Raw genomic sequence first — 20,644 nt, 5'->3', positions numbered from 1 at the left:
CGCGGCAGCGGCCGGCGAGTGCCAGAATCAAATAGTAGGCGTTTCCCCCCATTAACAGGGGGCGGGGCTAACTAAAGGGTATGTTTTTAATTAATTGTTTTTAAATAAACAACAAAAGAACAAACAATTATTTATCGCGAACAATTAAGAACAAACTACGAACTAACGATATGCGATATTGAAAATTCAAAAATAGAAAAAATTTTTTTTGGGTGCTAAGTTTGATGAGCCCTGTAAAAGAATGGATTTGTGTTTGCAAGTCATAAGTGCACCAAAATTATTAAACTTATCTAGCTATCTAAATAAGTATAAAATAAAGAACACCAGAACCACTTAATAACAAAAATATTTACGCTGATAAAAATAGTAAACAAAGAAACTAAAGTACTAAGCAAAAATTATTAATAACAAAACTTAGAAATTACTTGCTGAAGATCAATTTTACGTAGAAAAAAATAACTTCAAAATAAGTCAACAGTCATGAATCAGCGGAGAATCCTAAAACTGCGATTTGAAAATGATGTCATTTGCACAGCGCCATCTACGGTACAACTCCTATAAGTTCAAGGCGATAGGACTGAAAATTCCAAGAATTCGAATTAGGGGAGGTCAAATGTAAGCGCTTGAATTTACAGCAATTCTACTGTATTTAAAAACGCTTGGAATCTACCGCGTATATCGACTAATCAGCAGCCCGTTTCACCCAAATTTGATACATTAACTATGTATGATTTATCCTAAAGTAATGGCCAGTTTTTACTGATTTAAGGCACAAATGTTACCTACATTAAGTTCTTTATGATGAAGTAATTAAATTCAATGAAAAGTAGTGATATATTGTTAATAAAACCACGTAAAAATACCCTACAATTTTTATAATTTTTAAACTGTAATAGGTATGTATATAAATAGTGTGTCGCAGATTTTTTGTAGATATTTTAAAGACCTATAATTGCTTACAACAGTTTACTTTATTATTATTTATTTTATTTGTAAACCCTACAAATTATGTACCGCACGCATGAATACCTCGCAGATCGCAGTTTTATTCCTACTTACTGACACTTACCGTATTATTTTAGATAGTTCACACTATAGCTTCATAAATTATAGCCTATGTGCTATTCTGATATATAAGCTGTATTATTGTAAAGTTTCATTAAAATTCATTCAGTAGTTTTTGAGTTAAAGAGCAACAACATACATCCAGACATTCTTACAAAATTTCGCATTTATAATATTACAAGGATATAGGTACCAACCTATTCAATGTGTCCCAGCATGTAGTAATAAAACTTTAGGAATAATAACTGTATACTATTTCAACGACGAAACCAAGGAGGTCAATTCCAAAACCCTACCAGTCTGCAGGTACTTTTATCTTAGCAAAATTCACCATGACTTGTAAAACAACGGCGGTTTAAGTTCTACGTCCTGTATGGGTTCAATGTAGCAGTGATCCGTATAACAATCTGTTAAGCAAATATTATTAGGAAATTAGAAAAAAGTATGGGTCTATAATGTATTTTTCGCACAATTTTAAAATAAAGCGCCCAGATGTTCTCAAATAATGTATTTTTTTTACAAACAGCTTTTTATTTATATTATTAGTTACTCTACACATTTTGCGTTTAAATTAAGGCCAAATTGAGCCTCTATAGAATGAAGCACTCAATCCGCCTTTGCTTTACAAATTAAGGTGAATTTTGCTATGATAATATAAAAGAACCTGCAGACTGGCAGGGTTTTGGAATTAACCGTCTCTGTGGGGTATTTTCGTCGATGAAATAGTTTATAGTTATAATTACTATAGTTTAATTACATTACAAAATGCCGGGACACCTGTGCGGGACACATTGTATAATTATACATACATACATACATACGCACTCACGCCTTGTTCCCGTCAGGGTAGGCACAGACAATAGAATGCCATTTGCTTCTATCCTTACAAACCTCACGCGCTTCCTTGCTCTTTTTTTCTTTTATATGCTCGCCGGTTGCGGGCGCTTCGGACCTCTCCTTTTCTCAAAACGCCCCCAATTTGGTCGACGAATGTTCTGCGAGGTGTCCCGCGACCGACTTGCCTTATATATTTGATGCGTCATTCCTTCTTCACTCATTCGCTCCACATGTCCAAACCATTTCAGCATTCCTTTTTCAGTCCTTGTCACAACATCCTCTTTCAAACCACAGCGCACTCGTATTACCGCATTCGGATTATAATTATATGTATAGATTATCGATTTTTTTAAATATATGTACCTTCATGTTCCCAGTGCCTTGCTAGACGAAAGTACTAGTCACTACTCACTACTCAATTGTAGTTCCAGATTATATTTCAGATAAAGATTCCAGTTGATATATTTTTTGTTCCGGATCCGGTTCTGTTCAATGTTCATACTTCATGCTTTCATTTTTTCAGTTCTAATTTATAGTGACTCTGTGGTGGTCGGTGTATTGTGCAATGCAATTAATTATTATTTTAAATAGTACCTAGGTATTTTAGTTATTAATTATTAATACATTTTGTGATAGCTTAAGTAATCATGTAATGTATTTGTTTCATGTATTACTCTGAATTAAAAAAATTGTAAAAATAATTGATTTTCATGCTTTTTGTAGAATCATTGTTGCCAAAATGTTGAAGTTAATATATCAATGCTTGACTTCGCCCAGACTTTACAAAATTTATGGAGAAGAAAATAGAGACGTAAGTAATATAATTCTTATATTGACTGTATTGATTTACATGTTAGAAATCCAAAGATATCTATTTAAACATATTCTACTTATTGATTTCCAGATCTTGCCCCATGTAGGTGTCTAGGTGTCTCTATTGTAATGATCGCGCAATTGATAAATTTTCGAAGGTTATGTTCTAAGTAAAAACTAAGTACATGATCAATCGAGGATCAGTCATAAACGAAATATAATAATATCCTGTATTTTGTGAAAATAGTTTCAGATACTTCGCTTGTTTTTACATTTCCATCACGACTTTTCGTGTTAACTAATGAAAGCTAATATTCCAGTGTTCCAACCAGCCAAGTCCATCTCGGCAAGCTAGCAGCCTTTTGAGACTGTTGCAAGTGTTTCTTGAGCACTCTGAAAGCATATTGTGTTGTGGTGATTGTGATTGTTACGGAATAGTCTGATCCAGTGGTGTACATTGGTTTTCTAGCAAGGTACCAGTAGTACCACTGTAGATCTAACTAGTCCTAGAACCACACTCTAGTCTGACAGTACTAGGTTTTGAAATCTACATACTGGAGTTGTTTGTGTTTCACATGTAGTTTCTGTACCATATGGTCAACCTAATATTTTAGTTTGTGTCATTCGAGGAACAAGTATACCTTAAACTGCTTTCTTATTTTATCTCAATAGCCTAAGCATGCATGTTTATTTAACAAAAATTGTTAGTAAAATTTTAAGATTAAACATATTTTAATTTTTACCGCCATCTAGCAGTAAACACCCATTCTGCAATAATTTACTGTCAAACCTAAAATTTCATGTGCTTATGATAATATTTATACCTTTAATTATTATTGAAAACTTTTAATAAATTCTATTATTTTGAAACATTTGTGGCTTCTAAAAATAACTTTAAACACAAATAACAGAAGACCTTTATATAAAGACTCAAATTATATAATTCTTTTGAACTTATGACCTCAAAATAACACAGCACTGTCGGCTTCATAGTTCATATTGTAATTTTAATACTATCCTTTACCTTTTCTAGATAATAATTATTATACCTACTTGATATTTATATAAATTCACTTACCACTTCTTTTGCTGGTTTTTTGGGCTCTAACTTGTTTTGATTATAATAACATTAGTTATGGGCAGGTCGAACAGTAATTTTTCACCAACGCAAATATCTCAAAAATGCTTAAACATTACTCGTAAAAGTACTGGTCTATTAAAAGAAACAAATTTTATTTATTATTGAAACCTGTACCTATATAATAACCCAATAACTATTTTAAGCACATCAACTTTTAATCACAGTAAAACTTAACACGGATGACGGAGTGAACTATAATAAAAATAAACTACTAATAATTATTAATCAATGAATATACCTATTTACTCTAATGATTCTCACGAAGACAAAAAAGCGAAATAGCCATAAACTGCTAATATGGAGGGAGTGAGACAGATGTGGGGTAATTGCTACAAATCGTAAGTTGGCATGCCTACCTAGCCGCCCATACATTGCTGAATATAGTTTAACTGTGACCAATACTTTTCTAAATTAGATCTATGAAATACTAGTTGCTTTGTATAGGCATTTTTGGGGCTGCCTACCATATGAATGTAGTATGTAATTAGCGTAAGGAAATATTGAATGAGTCGGTGTTCAATAGAAGTTCGGTTATATAATAACGGAAGCAAATTAAACTAAAACAACTTTATTATTTAATATTTTAATTCTTTCATAAAGAGGTAGACAATGCCTAAAGGCATATATGGAATGCACACCCCTGGTCTGATTAGGTTTAGGGCAATCCTCTTTGATTGTTTGCTGACATCCTTCACAGTTTCTTTTTTACTATGAAATGGGCTTATTTCACTTTTTGATTCTGGTATGACATATGAATAGCAACAGGTCTAGTGTATATTATACTGCAGACTTGGGACCCTATTTTACTAGTTTGGTGTTGATTTATAGTACTGCAAGTACAGATGCACTGATGATATTAAGATGATAATTATTGTATTTAGATCTTATCTGTAGTAATACCAATGTATTCTATGTAGAGTCTAGTTATTTGAGAACAACAACAGCTCCAGTAAATTGTGACTGTATTATGTCTGTATATATATCCTGTCTTCATTGATACAGGGTTATTGTTTGTTTCTTCTGTAATTTGTGTTATTGTATTTTCGATCCAATATAATATGATGACACAGTAAAATTACATCAATATTTAAGTGGGGTTGCTCTTCTGACCCAAATAACTATTGTCCTGTGTCGGTTTTGCCGACCCTTAGTAAAATTTTATAAAAAATAATTTTAGGCCAAGTGCTTACTTACTTTAACTCTCATAAGTTACTTCATTTGAAACAATTTGGCTTTACTAGGGGACATTCAACAACGGATGCAGGTGTAGAGCTAATCAAGAATATTTTTGATGCCTGGGAGGAATCACAGAATGCACTTGGCATCTTTATCTACGGCTTTTGATTGTGTTCAACATTCAACGCTGGTCAGGAAGCTATACCACTATGGCATAAAAGGAACTGTGCTCGATCTTCTGACTTCATATCTAAACAATAGAATTCGGAGGGTCGACGTGAATGGCAAGAGATCTCTTGGGACTCTTCTCAGTATGGGGTCCACAAGAGTCGATTCTTGGACCGTTCCTCTTCCTTATCTATATAAATGATCTTCCTAATCTTATAGAGAAAAACATAAGGTAGTATTGTTTGCGGACAACACTTCACTGATTTTCAAAGTGAAAAGAAACCAAGCTATGTATGACGAAGTAAACGATATTTTATCTGACATCGTGTACTGGTTTAGCGCTAATAACCTATTGTTAAATAGCAAGAAAACTAAATACATTAAATTTACCGTACCAAATGTCAAAAATGTAAATGCAAATGTTTTGTTAAACGGAGAGGTGATAGAAGCGGTGAAATCTGCTATATGTCTTGGCATAACTCTAGATTCCAAATTACAATGGAGCCCCCATATTGAAGGATTGGCGAACAGACTTACTTCTGCAGCATACACGGTTAAAAAGATTAGACAATTAACTGACATAGATACGGCGCGACTAGTATACTTTAGTTATTTCCATAGTATTATGTCCTATGGTATATTGATATGGGGCAACGCTGCCGATATTTATACAATATTTGTGCTATAAGAAGAGGGCTATTCGCGCTATTTATAACCTAGGTCCTAAAGAATCATTGAGAGCAAAATTCAAAGAAATTAACATCTTGACTGTTGCTTCTCAATATATTCTTGATAATGTAATGTATGTTCATAGGCACATAAGTGAATTTGCCAGATACTGTCATAACCATAATGTTAACACCAGGAACAGACATAACTTATTATGCCTACTACTCGGCTAAGTCGAGTTAGTAAGTCTTTTGTGGGGCGATGTATATGCTTTTACAACAAGATCCCAGAAAATGTTCAAAACAAAAGTATAATGTTATTCAAAAGAATTGTTAAAAAACGTTTGTGTGGTAAAGGTTACAATAATATAAATGACTTTCTTAATGATACCACAGATTGGGAATGGAGTGACCTCCCTCAGGCTATTAAATAATTAGTTTAATTGTACAATATTACTTTGTAAACATATTAATTCAATGAAAAAAAAAAGCCTGCTGAGATTGTTGCGCCCATTCTTCTCAGGTCTGAGGCATTCATTTTGGAATGGGTGGTAGTTTTTTGACTTTCAATAAGTCATGTCACATCCTATTTTGAATAAAAATATTTGAATTTGAATTTCAAACAAGAAATGAGATCACTACTCCATATATGGCCAGACCTTCATCATAGAGGACTAGAAACACTGTGTTACTTTATTGGCTCTGTCATCCACATGACTGCAGATTTGGCTATTGATATTTTGAAGCAATAAAACATTATGCTATTTTGTGGTTTTCTGGAAAGAGAGTTGTTGTAGTAGTTTTCCATTTGTCTATTATATCAGTATTTTTTTACCTTTATAATTGTATCTCATAGACACTGAGGCTAATTCTGCAAAAGGGGGTCTATTTTTTTTACGTCATATAGTAATTATACTCTTCCAACTTGCCTGTTGTGTTTGTATACCTTATCACTTCTTTGTCATGTTAAACATTACCATGAACTTTCCTGTTCTTAAAGTGTGATAATATATGTTCATAAGTTTTTGTGTGGAATATTAATTGTAAATCCTTTTTTTTGGAATAAGAGGACATACAATTGCAAACCTGATGTTACAGGACACCAGAGGAGTTATAGGAGTGTTGTTGGCCTTTCAGATATATATTAAGAATGGGTGTAATAAAATTATAGGCTGCTTTAGGACTATATTTCACAAGGAAACCATGGTAGCACAACCAATCGTGCCAATGTGGTGTCCGTGAGCTACCAAACTAGACACCATAGTCATGAATTTGGTTGCGGAACCAAACAGATACCATTTGAGTCACTCTAGAGCTGTATACACTTTGATGGTAGGGGCTACTAGGAAGGGCCACCTTGGTGTCCCCGTGAAATATAGCACATAGAGTTAGAGAATTGCATAACAAGTGTAGAAGCTTTGCAATTAATATTTATTTGTATTACAGAGGATGTATCAGCCCAAGCGATTGGAAAAACTTGGAGACAAGATTATAAGTACAGTAAGTTTTTAAATCAATTTTTTTTTATGGAATAGGAGGACAAACGAGCGTACGGCTCACCTGTTGTTAAGTGATCACCGCCTCCCACAATCTCTTGCAACACCAGAGGAATCACAGGAGCGTTGCCGGCCTTTAAGGAAGGTGTACACGCTTTTTTTGAAGGTACCCATGTCGTTTCGTCCCGGAAACACCGCACAAGGAAGTTCATTCCACAGCTTTGTAGTACGTGGAAGAAAGCTCCTTGAATACCGCACTGTGGAAGACCGCCACACATCCAGATGGTGAGGATAATAACCTAACTTGTGGCGTGTCGTGCGAAGGTGGAATTCGGCGGCAGGAATCAGGTTAAACAGCTCTTCGGAACACTCTCCGTGATAAATGCGGTAGAAGACACACAATGAAGCGACGTCTCTACGCAACGCCAAGTGATCCAGCCGTTCACAGAGCAATGGGTCCCCGACAATTCGAACTGCTCTGCGTTGCACGCGGTCAAATGGATCGAGCTGATACTGGGGTGCGCCAGACCAGAGATGACAGCAATACTCCATGTGTGGTCGGACCTGCGCTTTGTAGAGCGCTAGTATGTGGGCCGTCTTGAAGTATTGCCGTGCTCTAATAATAACGCCCAGTTTCTTTGAAGCCAATTTGGCTTTGCCCTCCAGATGACCACGAAATTGGCAATCGCTCGAGATTTCGAGACCCAGTATTCCGATACTAGGCGAGGCTTTAAGGGAAGTGTTGTCGAAGAGCGGTGATATGACAAATGGGGTTTTTTTAGTGGTAAACGCGCAAACTTGAGTCTTCTGGGGGTTACATTGGACAAGGTTCAATTTACCCCATTCCACGACCTTCTCGAGAGAGGACTCAATAGAAGATACAAGTTTCTCCCGGCACTGGTCAATAGTTATTATGTGCTTGTTAGGCACAAAACTAAAAATTTTATCTTGCTGATTGTACAAAATACATTTGTTAATTTTCTATTGATATTTTCAATGTATATTAGATAGAAGAAGCTCGACTGGTTTATGATCACTGGATCAATATTATTTTATATGCTATTGTATTATTATTTAACAATTAGATATTAGACTTTTATGTCTAGTATTCTAATCCCCGGTAAACAATGTGTTTTCTTGTGAAATATTGTAACATTTTACTATTATTAGTTAAACAGCTAATGCTTCTGACATTCATATTTTTTTCAGGCGAAAACCATCTTCAATATAACGGCATATACATCACCATTTCTGTGCACCTATATTTATAAACGAGGTTTTTTCTCTATGGAAGAAATTGTCTTTCTAAGTAAAGTATTCTCTGGTATTGGCACTCTGATTGCATTCTCGTTTATAATCCGAGCATTTGGTCGTGCTTTTAACTCGCAATATAGTGATTTTCTATATGCACTCAACCAACGGAAGACAGACAGTCAATTGTACATGGATGGCATAAGAAAATTTGATTTTGACTTTAATGCTTGGCCAGTCACCTTTGCAATGCCAATAAGATACAGGTATTATTAGAAACTTTCTATAAATTATTGTTCTATCATATAATTTTATATTAATCATTGACTTTTTTCAGAAAATCGTGGACTGATAGCATCCCTTTTCACAAATGCTCTAATCCTGACTTGCCGATATATCAACGAATACCTGTGCAAGTTTTAGCATATATTGCTGTCAACACATTTGCCATGCGTCTAATTTATCCAGGAACTTTGAGTCTTATCCACCATTTACTTTGTGAGTATTGACTGAATTTATTATATAATAAATACTATGTATCTAATACTTATAAAATTCTGTATACATATATCATACAAAATAATAATTTGTAGTTTTGATATGCTTTTTAGATAACGATATGAGATATATATAGAGATGAGATAGGCAAACTAGAATTTAAATACCTAATGCATTATAATTAAATTGAAATGCTTCAGGGACCCCACTATTGGAAGGCAGGACTCAACTTGTTGAAACATATAAAAGCCAACGAGCCAAGATATTGTCTGCTGATGGGAATGCGATTGACACTATATTTACTAATAATCGCGCTCATGCTAATGGAAACATCTTAGTAATCTGTTGTGAGGGAAATTCTGGTTTTTATGAGATTGGTATAATGACAACTCCAATAAAAGCTGGTTATTCAGCCTTAGGCTGGAATCATCCTGGATTTGCAGGAAGTACAGTAAGTATTTCTTATTAAACTTAAAATTATTTACTACTTACTTATTGATGTGTACCTTAACCCAACTTAAAACTTCCAGGGTTATCCATTTCCACAACAAGAGGAAAATGCTATTGAGGCAGTCATTCAATATGCTGTTAATGTGTTAAAATTCCCAGTAGAAAATATAGTTTTGTTCGGGTGGAGCATTGGAGGGTATACTGCTTCTTGGGCAGCAGTAAATTATCCAGACATTAATGCTCTGGTAAGTATGAATGCTTTGAATTCATAATTATGGACCAATGTATGTGTGAAGCAAATAATTTATTTAAAATGTAACATTGATAATAATATTATTAATACCAACACTAAAGCAAATTGTTAATGCCCACTTACAGGCTAAGAAAAATCGACAATACATTTTTCTACTCCTCCACTGTTATCTGCCATTTATATAATATACACGATCAATACCATAAGTACTTTATACTTTATTGAGTCTTTGAAAAAGTCTATACTTTAAAAAGCATTGTTTACCGTACTATAATGTTGTCAAAAAGCACAGTTTGTTTGGTGCCACGGACAACTAAATCTTGGTTTCTCTTCTTCTGGTTTTAATGTCAACTTAAGAAAAATAACTTGTTAATATAATTTCTTTTCTGTAATTTTCACATTTTCCCCGTCTGCTGTGTGGTATACCTTTTCTATTCCTCAAATGAAAAATATGACTACTCACATACAGAAGTAACAAGGAAGCTTTTGAGGATTTTTGCGAAGTATTAAGACGATACGCAAGCTTAAAATTTTGAGAAGTAGTATCATTTGAATCAAGGGTTAATTTTAAATCTACAATTATTATTAACTAGCTGACCCGGCAAACGTTGTTTTGCCATATAAAGTATAATTCACGCGATAGTTTTATAAGTAATAAAATATTGCCTATATTATAGCCTGTACATCATTTTGTTCTATTGTCAATAGTTTTTACAGAGCACGCAAAAATAGGTTTTCGATTTTACACCTCGTGTTACAAACAAGCAATTTTATTACGGATCCCTAATTTTGAAAAAAAAAAACATAGCCTATAGCCTTCCTCGATACAACAAACAAACAAACAAACTCTGCGGCTTTATATATTAGTATAGATACTGTTTTAAAACGTAGTTTGTAGTAACTATGTGTTCTCAGTCTACGTTTTAAATTGAATACAATATAACTTATTATAATTATTGTTTGGCTTGATGGCACATCCTTTTTAAATTTCACCATGAACGAGTGCATATTAATCAACTCCTTTATTTAAAGTGGGTTTCGTGAATGAACAAGGTCTTGACCAGAAATTAAGCTATTTTTTACTTGCGAGATCATTTACCGCAAAGAACACTGTTGTTGTTTTTAAAAAACAAATATATATATACAAAGGGTTACTTGGTTAAAAGACAAACAAACTTGAGTTGTATATTATTTTGGTTAATGAATGAACATAAAATATAAACAAAGGGGGAAATAACAAAGGAAAGTAAGGATTTGAAAGAAAATTTATAATTTAAAATAATATTGTATTTGGAAATTTAAACAGCCGCACCTTATCCCGCATTATTACCTTCACACTATATAAGTTAGGTAGCAGTGAATGTGTCAACTGTCAACATCACTTTTACAAAATATAACCATTTCAAATCAGGAAAACAGTACTGTTCTACATTTTTCTCATGATGTGTTTACTTGGTAGGCTATGCCTTATTCGGCTTGGAAACTAAGGCTTGCTATTTTTCTCTGTCGGCTAGAGACGGCTACTTTAGGTGTGAAGCTAGTGACTTGCTGTTTAATACCAACATGACGACACGAAAACTACACTCGATATCGAGCTCACGCTAGCGAGTGCTTGTAACCCATGGTACGAATTCCACCGAAAACAATTCGATTCACGTTTACTCGCTATCGACTGTAATAAGTGAAGGCACTGAAGCCATGACATTTAAGATATAGTTTTTGAAAACTCTTATCAAAAGCCATGTAAAATTTCTTTTCTTGCTTACATGAATTTAATTGAAAATGAGAAATTGTTATATACCTATTACTTTGTTTTTTTTTAAATGATAAAAGTCACTTCAGGTATTAATTATGCAAATCGAATTTGTAACCGATATTTATAAACGATGCGTACTCGAACGGTTGGCTCTGTTAGAAAGAGCGCTCGGACAGAACCCGAGAGGTCGCGCGATCGGGATCCGCATCGTTCATAAATTTTGGTTACAAATTTAATTTGTATATACTTACTATCCACTTTTTCACTATGCCTAGGTTCTGGATGCTACATTTGATGACTTATTGCCACTTGCCCAAAATCATATGCCCAAATCGTGGGGTGTTCTTGTAAAAGAAGTTGTACGCACATATTTCGACTTAAATATTGGGGAACTTGTAACTCAGTACAATGGACCAATACAACTTATACGAAGAACTGAGGATGAAGTGATTTGCTTGAGGTATTAATACCACGTATTTTATATATTTTATGTTATTATTTTGTGACTTTAATTAAAACAAATTTATATAACTGGTTATAGGGCAATATGCTCAATGCTGACATAAGAAAAAATATATTACAATATAACTATTAAATATTTGGAAGCACATTTATTGGGTCTTTACCCATTGACAAAATGAATACAATTTATTAAGAAATTTGAATAATAATAAAATACTGCTAAATATATTTTTCAGACCAGGTCAGATACAAAGTAACTGTGGGAACGACTTGTTAATAAGGATTCTGGAGTCGCGGTATAAAAAATGGTTTAATGAAAACGCTTCCCTAAAAGACATAATCACAGGATATGTTGCCATGACAGAAGCTCAACGTAGCACCTTAAACCAAGAAGATCTCCCAGAAATCAATCGCCGTGCATTAAACTTGGTACTATATCTTATTTCCTAATTTAACACAGTATGTTGCTATGCGATCTATCCCTAACTTTGTTTTAAAACGGTTCTGATTCATGTTTTAATTGATGTGCTGGATGCGGATTTTTGTATTTAAATGCTGAGTGTATAGCAGCTTCTTCAATTTGCATGTTGCTAATTTGTCAGTTTATTGGGAAAGATTAAATAAACACTTCTTTTTTAAATGTTTTCTCCAACCTTATACAAAGTAATAGATTTTTTCCATGCATTAGCTGGCTACTTGCAAAAGTGAACAATAAGTAAATGGCGGATGCAACTTATGTGATTACAAATAACATTGGCCTGAACTCAGAGCCACTAAATATGTGTCCCAGTTATTAGGTTATGCATCAATATAGTGCAGAACTTCTTATTTTTACCTTCAGGCTAATTAAAATTTTAACTCAACCAACGTCCAACAGTAACGTTCTTTTTTTAATGGAAGAGAGGACAAACGAGTGTACGTGTCACGTGATCTTAAGTGATCACCGCCGCCCATATTATCTTGCAACACCAGAGGAATCGCAAGAGTGTTGCCGGCCCCTTAAAAAAGTTTACGCTTGTATTTGAAGGTACCCATGTCGTATCGTCCAGGAAACACCGCACAAGGAAGCTCATTCCAAAGCTTGATCGTACGTGGACGAAATTTCTTCGAAAACCGCACTGTGGAGAAACGCTAAATATCCAGATGATTGGGATGGGGTGCGCCAGACCAGAGATGACTCCATTTATATCCGCACTTGCGCTTTGTAGAGACTTGGAATTTTTGGCTCTATTAATTATTGGCTGGCTTAAAGTATTTTATTTTTTGTCGATGTTATATTGAAATGAATAATGTAGGTATGAAACCAAAGAAGACGCTTCGAAATCGTCCTAAACAACGGGTTGGTCTACAATACAAAAATATGTATTATCCAAATTATTGTATTTCACGTACTTACAATATTGTACATTCAGACCGCATTCGGCTGGAGTTGACAAGCAAGTTTGGTAAAAAAATATATGTTTACACACTGTTTTTAAAAGAGAAGGTACCTACACATATTTTGAGGAATATGTATGTTCCTTTGTTATGGCAAAGTTTCGCGTTAAGTTAACACAGCGTTTATCGTATGCGACCCGAAATTTTTATAGTATATTATTAGATGTCAAATAATCCTCCTGTCCTTATAAAAGTCCTGTTTTATCTGTACGATTTTGAGTTTCATAGTCGCGATATTTTCGTGTTATCACTGCTTTGTTTTTGACCTTTTCATTGTTTCGTTTTGACTTTTGTTGTTTTTAATTTTTTGTAATTTCTGTCGTTCTGTGTCGCTATAGTAAAAATACTTAATACTTTTTTTTTTACTTAACCCAGATTCTTTCCTTTTTTTAACATTATAATAATAATAATCAGCATCACAACACAACCTTTACATCAATCTGTAATACTAAAAAAATAAATCGTTGTTTATTTATTAATAATAATATCCTAGTGATGCTTGTTTTGCACACCGTACCACAGCGATGATGTGAAGTCATTGACGTCAGTTCCAGAGATAATGTAACCGGGTGAAAGAAATATGAAATGATAATGATAATCTAACATAATTCTTTCGAGCTAATAATGGGCTTGATTTTGACATGGCTAGTATAATTTTAATTTTAGTATGGTTTTAGTATGGTAAATCTGCGAGTTTTATTATCATAATGCAAACATTAACAGAAGAGCATGAACAGTTCTCGCATAGCACTAACAATTTTTCGTTCCTTTCAACCGATTAACTTTCCTTGTAATATCGCCATATAGTGTGTCCTCCATATATTTATTTTTTTATACCTTTGCTTTCTAACGGTCGCTTTCATAATAAAGAATGATTGAATTTTAAAACCCTTTTCCAAATTGAAATATTTTTATTCAAAATAGGATTTCAAATTGAACGTCTAAAACTACTACCTATTTGAAAAGTTATGCCTCAGACTTGAGGATAACGGTAAACTCATATTTTTCTACTTCAAGCCTGCTTGAAATAATTTTGGACTGAATTTTATCTGTTTTATTTTTTATATATCATTGGTGTCTTATATCATAATGACATTATCATAATGCAATTATATCAGTGTTGGTTAGATGGACCGACGATCTGGTCAAGATTGCCGTAATACGTTGGATGAGGGCAGCGCAGATCGTTGTGGAAATCTTTGGGGAAGGCCTTTGTCCAGCAGTGGACGTCTTCCTGCTGATGATGATATGATTAGTATCTTCTGTCGTATAGTTTAATTAATAAACACTAATTTGAGAATATAAATTTCAATGTCGCTACCGATATAAGATGCTTATTCTTCAATTTTGTACCAGTTTAGCTTGTATAAGGTTGTACGTCATTGTTATTATGTATTTACCACGGCATATAATTCTTATTTTTCAACAGATCGTGAAACACATGCGTGACTTTAAATCGACACACTGCACACAATTGCCCGATGTCCATTTCGCTAGTATTATGAAGACTATGCATTTAAAGAACTAGCTAATATTCCATATCTCTAATACACATAGTGTATGCGTGCGTTTGTGCAATATCGGAAAACGACGTAGAAATATTAACAATGCGTCTGATAGTGAACAGTGAAGTGATCCGAAACGCATAAAAATATGACATTGCGGAGTGGCTTGTGGGACCTAACATTAAAAATATAGTTGACCAGTTAAAGAAACAATATACATGTTGCATGCTTCTATTATGAATGTTATTAAGTGACAAAATTAGCTATTACTTTGAACTGTATCAGGCTGAATCAGTATCAATGTCTCAGTACACCTCAGTACAAAATTTTAACAAAGATAAGCTGCGATCTTCTGCCGATTTGTCACTTAAAGTAATTTAAAAAATCTTTGGTCTTGGGAATTTCCAAGACTGTAAACTTTAATTCAAATCTTTTTAGCCTTACACAGTTCATAAAAGGCTCTATGCATGTTTCGATTAACTCGAGCATTGGTGGTGGGCTGTCATTGTTAGGTTAAATCATATTTGTTTCTATGTAAATGTCAATAGTTATATCTATATCAAATATTGATGTAACTGTTGACTTTAAGTAAGAGGGATATGCTATATTGTGCTGTAATTTACTTCCCTGTCCACTTAGTAAATAGGTATTTGACACAGTGTGTGTCTTTTTATTCACACATAAAAAGGATAAATTTAAAAATAAGCAGTGTTTAGTAATTTCCTTGATGTTGGTAAAGTTTTAGCATAAGCCTGCCTATATAGGAAAAATTGTAAATCTATAATAACCAAGATCATAATTATTATTTGGTCGGGTTAACCTGGCTTTTTGGCCTACAAAACTAATTAATTATCACACTTTTAAAATTTCATAGTAATTTTATGGTAATTTATCAGGTTTATATATTTTAACTTAAAAACACAAAATAAATAAACTAGGCATTTTTAGCTTAATGTGAAAAAAATTAAATTAAAAATTTATAAGTATGTTATTACATTTTTTCTTAAATGGCATTGCCTCCTTGAGTTCTGACTACAGATTCCAGGTGATTTATTTTATGTTGCGGATTATTCTCCCATTAGCCATCATGGCCTATTTTAGTGCCATAGGGGTGGTAGATGGTGGTCTGCAGCTTCTGACTAGCCTCCCTAGCTTATTCCAAGTGTGCTCAATAGGATTGGGATCAGGACTTCTTGATGCCTAAGCCATTACTCTAATACCACCCTTCTGAATTTATTCTTTAATTAATTTCTTTCACGACCTGGTTCGTGTGTAGCCGGCATTATCATGCATCATCAGCATCAATCCATATTTTCTAAATACAGTCCTGCATACCCATAGATAATCTCTTGGGCATATCTTTACCAAATCAAAGTTCCATTTTCTATTGCCCTTACTCTCTGCGACCTGAATATATGCCAGGCCAAAAATGTACACTGGATCCACCATGCTAAACTGGACTGACCTGTATGGTTCACGCCCAACATTCATGAAGTAGAATGCATACTGATGTCTAGTTCCAGAAAAGTCTTTAACGTTTGAAAAAGAAGCCTTTGACGTTTTCATAGACATATTGAAACTCGTTTACGACTTCTTTTTATTTCGTATGTATATCTTGTGTAAGTACACAAGATAAACATAATAATAGTTTTTAAGTAAAAAGCGTTGCAATTTTTAAAGTGTAAGTGATAGTTAGTTTTGCAGGCCAGTGTAATATTTATTAAAGGTTTGAAGAGCAGTACAATATATATTTATAACATTAAAAAAGCACATTTGAATTTGATGTTACAATATAAATGCATGCCTACATGGTATAATTTAATTAAATGTTCAGAATCTAATTATTATAAGTACATCTTAATATTGTAACTTTAACAATGTCACAATTGATGTATATATTTATACTAGTAGATATTTCAATCATTTGATGTCTATTACATATTATAATATAAATAAATAATTAATGTCAATAATTCATATAATTAATTGAAATATGTTCAAAATCTATTCATTTCCTTGATGTACTATGATCACTAATTAGGGTTATATTTCACCGGGACAAACTAGATACCATACCACAACCAAACGGTCACCAGACTAGTATCTCTCTATAGCGCTGTATATATTTTGTTGGTAGCGGTGACTGGTTGCGCCACCGTGGTGTCCATAAGCTACCAAACTAGACACCAGAGACTAGTCAGCGCTAACGGCGACTGGTTGCATAACCGTGGTGTCCTGATGATATTTGGCCCTTAGGGTAACCCTATATTATATTAAGTATTTGGACTGTAATCTTCTGATGACAAAATGTATGTTTTATTATCAACGATGTCTTTTATTTTACAATAGAAATGGTTTGAAGTGCAGAATCTAATAATTTATTTTGATTTCGAAGATTGTTTAATCTTAAACCATTTTGTAACATTGTAACTAAGGTGTATCTATAAATATTAAAAATTGTTTACTTATTTTCTTGCAGTGCTATCAACTATAATTTATACTTAAAGATAATACATGAACAAAAGGTCATTTGATGTTTATTTGTATTATGAACTGTATAAAGTCATGCAGAGTTTAAATAGTTATTTTGTTTGAAAGGTTTGCTAAATGTTAAACCATTTTTATAATATTGTTACTATAAAACTATTTTTTGTGATTATTAAGGTGTACCAGTAGATATTTATATCTATATTTCATGCAATTTATTTGAAAATAATTAAAATCTTATAATTTTCGGTTCTATGAATGTGAAAATAAATATGAATGTATATTAATTCTATATGCAATACCTGATCATAAGGACATATTTTGACATCTCTTTAATTGCTATGAATGAATGTGCAAGTGTGAATGTAAGAATCTAATAATTTATTTGGACTGCAGAGTTGAATCTAAATCCATTCTTCTAACATTGTAATTGTAAAACTTAGATATGATCAGTAATATAAAATGTATCTATAAATAGTACCTACACATAATTAATTGCTATGATTACAATCTATTAATATTCATTAAGGGTAGACCTATGTGTTAAATGTTGTAACTGTAAACTTCTAATTACACAATAATTTATGTAAATTTATGCTAATAGGTAATAATAACTGACCATTAGGTCATTTGATGTCTATTTAATTATTATACGATTGTTATGAAGATGTGCAGATTAGAATTAGGATGTATTTATTATTCTTAATATCGATTAATACTTAAATATCGGGGCTCACTATATCATTAAATTATATTATTGGACTTTCAGTAGAGATGTACATTTGATGTCTATTTAATATTCATAATAATATATGAAATCTGCTAATTTCCTTTCTATTCTATTATAAACCAATACTCTTATTCTTAATGCTTATTTGTAATTATAAAACACTAGTTGATGGCAGGTGCGTTTCACTTCACCGAATAACTTCGACCGATGGTTCAAAAGATAAAAATCACTGCCGCCTGCGTCCGACACGAACGTAACTATTTATGTCATAGTCTTCATATCACCGTTTATATGTGTGCAGAGTTTCATTTCAATCGGGCTAACAGTTCTCGAGTTATTGATGAACAATTTTGTTGTTATGGTTATTTTTTTTTTATATTTATTTCTTGCCCCCATATGTGACACAATGACCATGATATATGGTATGAAATAATTCGATCATATGACTTCCAGATAAACACACAAATGTAAAAAACTCATGGGTATTCTTTGAATGCAATAATTATATAAAATCAGATTGCAAGAATTATATAAAATCAGTTTGAAATGCGATTTACAGAAGAATTAATAACAGAATCTTTGTCCACTAATATTCTATAGTAACAATTAATTTAATTCAATATAGTATTATACATATACTTTACCATCTGCATTTATTTAAACAATTCCACTTGTCTATATTTGGAGTTACACATGAATAATCTTGTCAAACTTATAACATAATAACAGATTAAATTTAATGTGATTAATTAACCATTAATGAGTATTAAAAAGGTTCATGCTCAATCAGCTCAATCATATTTATAGTTTATAATATAATAATTATTTGTTAAACATTTCTTCAAGACATTCCCATGTTTGCATTAAATAATTTATAGTGATAATGGAAGGTATTGCTAACATATATATGGGATTATTACCATTATTTATTTGTTCATAATTTTTTATTGTTACTGTGCTTGTGGTAGAAGGGGTGGGTGGTCACATGGTAAACATTTCTTCAAGACATTTTTATGTTTGAATTAAATAATTTATAGCGATAAAGGAAGGTATTGCTAACATTTATATGGGATTATTACCATTATTTATTTGTTCATGATTTTTTATTGTTACTGTGTTTGTGGTAGAAGGTTATCAGTTATGACCATAACTGTTATGTTGGCAATAATATTAACAGTATTAAATTATAAATACCAGAAGATCATAAAAGAAAGTAAATTTATTGATCATAATTGCATACTTTTAATATCTAAAACCTTTCAAGAATTTATGTTTTCTTTGGATATAATGTCAAGTTTGTGTCAGTATCATTGTTGTGTGCAATACTTTATGTTTACTTGCATTGCCAATATGTATGTGTTTATCTTATTTACAAATGCCGGTTATATTTATAATTAAATACAATTTAAATTGTGGCTGTATGTAAAGGGTTATATTGTTTGCTGGTACATAGGTAATAAGGGACCACCGATAAATTACGTCACTCGTTAAAGAGGTGGGGTCGTCGAAGTGTGACACTTTGTGACAAGAGGCGGGGAAAGGTCCCTAATTTGTGACATCACATTTTTTTTAACTTTATATCTTAGATTTGAAATTTTAAAAAAACCTACAATTAATTTAAACTACATTCATACCTACTAAGCTTGCGTTTGTTTGAATTAATGTTGATTTTTTAAATGGAAATAAAAATAATTTCTAATGTAAAATTGCCAAATATGTGACATACACCAGCTGGGGGCCTCACACAAATGTGACGACAAGGACCTCCCATGTATCAAAATAATAATGCATTCGTGTGACGTAATTTATGACCCCTAAAGGTTGACCCAAATCATTCGAAAGAGATGAAACAGGTAATGAACCTGCGAAATCGGTGGAACAATTTTTTCCAGACATCTTATGCTTTGTCTAGATTAAATAAAAATAAGTACCTATTGGGATTTCAGTGTATTTAAATGTATTCTGGGAATAAAAAATAATTTAAAACTTTGTTTTAATGTATAATAATCTTTAGTTAGTAACTAATAATCTTTATTTGCGAAAGCTGCCATTTTTCACAGATATAATAGAAATGAACAATCAAACATTATATGAATAAAAGAAAAAATAACAATACAAATAATAAAAAATTACAAACATAGAGCTATACTTATGCTATAAAAACATGGAAAGATTATTTTTAATAACTTAGATTGGTATCAGACGAGGCAGCAGCGCGATTTGCAAAAAGGAAAGTTCTTAGCATATGTTAGGACGTATATTCCTAACACTGATATTATGAAATTCCTTCATTTTATTCTTATTCCGTACAAGCTATTGTGGCAGTAATGTGTGAAAAAATAATTATAATATCTTAATATTTAACGCATCCAACAAAACTCAAATAATATCATTTTGTTATGAAAGTTGAGAACAAACGAGTGTACCTACATGTCATCTAATGCTATCTGA

General features: G+C 32.6%; 1 protein-coding gene across 2 annotated transcripts; it reads left to right on the top strand.

Moving 5' to 3' along the window:
• The first annotated feature begins 2,365 nt into the window (after nt 1–2,365).
• On the top strand, nt 2,366–20,179 carry LOC126978433 (phosphatidylserine lipase ABHD16A). Of its 2 annotated transcripts, none has more exons than XM_050827217.1 (10): nt 2,366–2,500; nt 2,626–2,713; nt 7,315–7,368; nt 8,574–8,881; nt 8,953–9,113; nt 9,314–9,564; nt 9,644–9,808; nt 11,848–12,032; nt 12,271–12,463; nt 14,901–20,179. In XM_050827217.1, exons 2-10 carry the CDS (start codon nt 2,642–2,644, stop codon nt 14,997–14,999), a joined length of 1,488 nt encoding a protein of 495 aa, XP_050683174.1. In that variant the 5' UTR covers nt 2,366–2,500; nt 2,626–2,641; the 3' UTR covers nt 15,000–20,179. The 2 variants fall into 2 exon arrangements, with proteins under 2 accessions (XP_050683174.1, XP_050683175.1); XM_050827218.1 differs by having other exon boundaries at nt 2,485–2,551.
• Nucleotides 20,180–20,644: the final 465 nt, after the last annotated feature.

Source organism: Leptidea sinapis, chromosome Z, assembly GCF_905404315.1.
Source record: "Leptidea sinapis chromosome Z, ilLepSina1.1, whole genome shotgun sequence".
Classification (NCBI taxonomy): domain Eukaryota; kingdom Metazoa; phylum Arthropoda; class Insecta; order Lepidoptera; family Pieridae; genus Leptidea; species Leptidea sinapis.
This window is presented reverse-complemented; position numbering and strand designations above follow the sequence as displayed.

What these genes read in the sequence shown, in the direction of transcription:
- LOC126978433 (XM_050827217.1), top strand. Translation starts at nt 2,642, where the DNA reads ATGTTGAAGTTAATATATCAATGCTTGACTTCGCCCAGACTTTACAAA. An exon ending in ATGGAGAAGAAAATAGAGAC is followed by an intron (nt 2,714 to 7,314) that starts GTAAGTAATATA and finishes TTTGTATTACAG; the next exon opens with AGGATGTATCAGCCCAAGCG. An exon ending in ATCGCCGTGCATTAAACTTG is followed by an intron (nt 12,464 to 14,900) that starts GTACTATATCTT and finishes ATTTTTCAACAG; the next exon opens with ATCGTGAAACACATGCGTGA.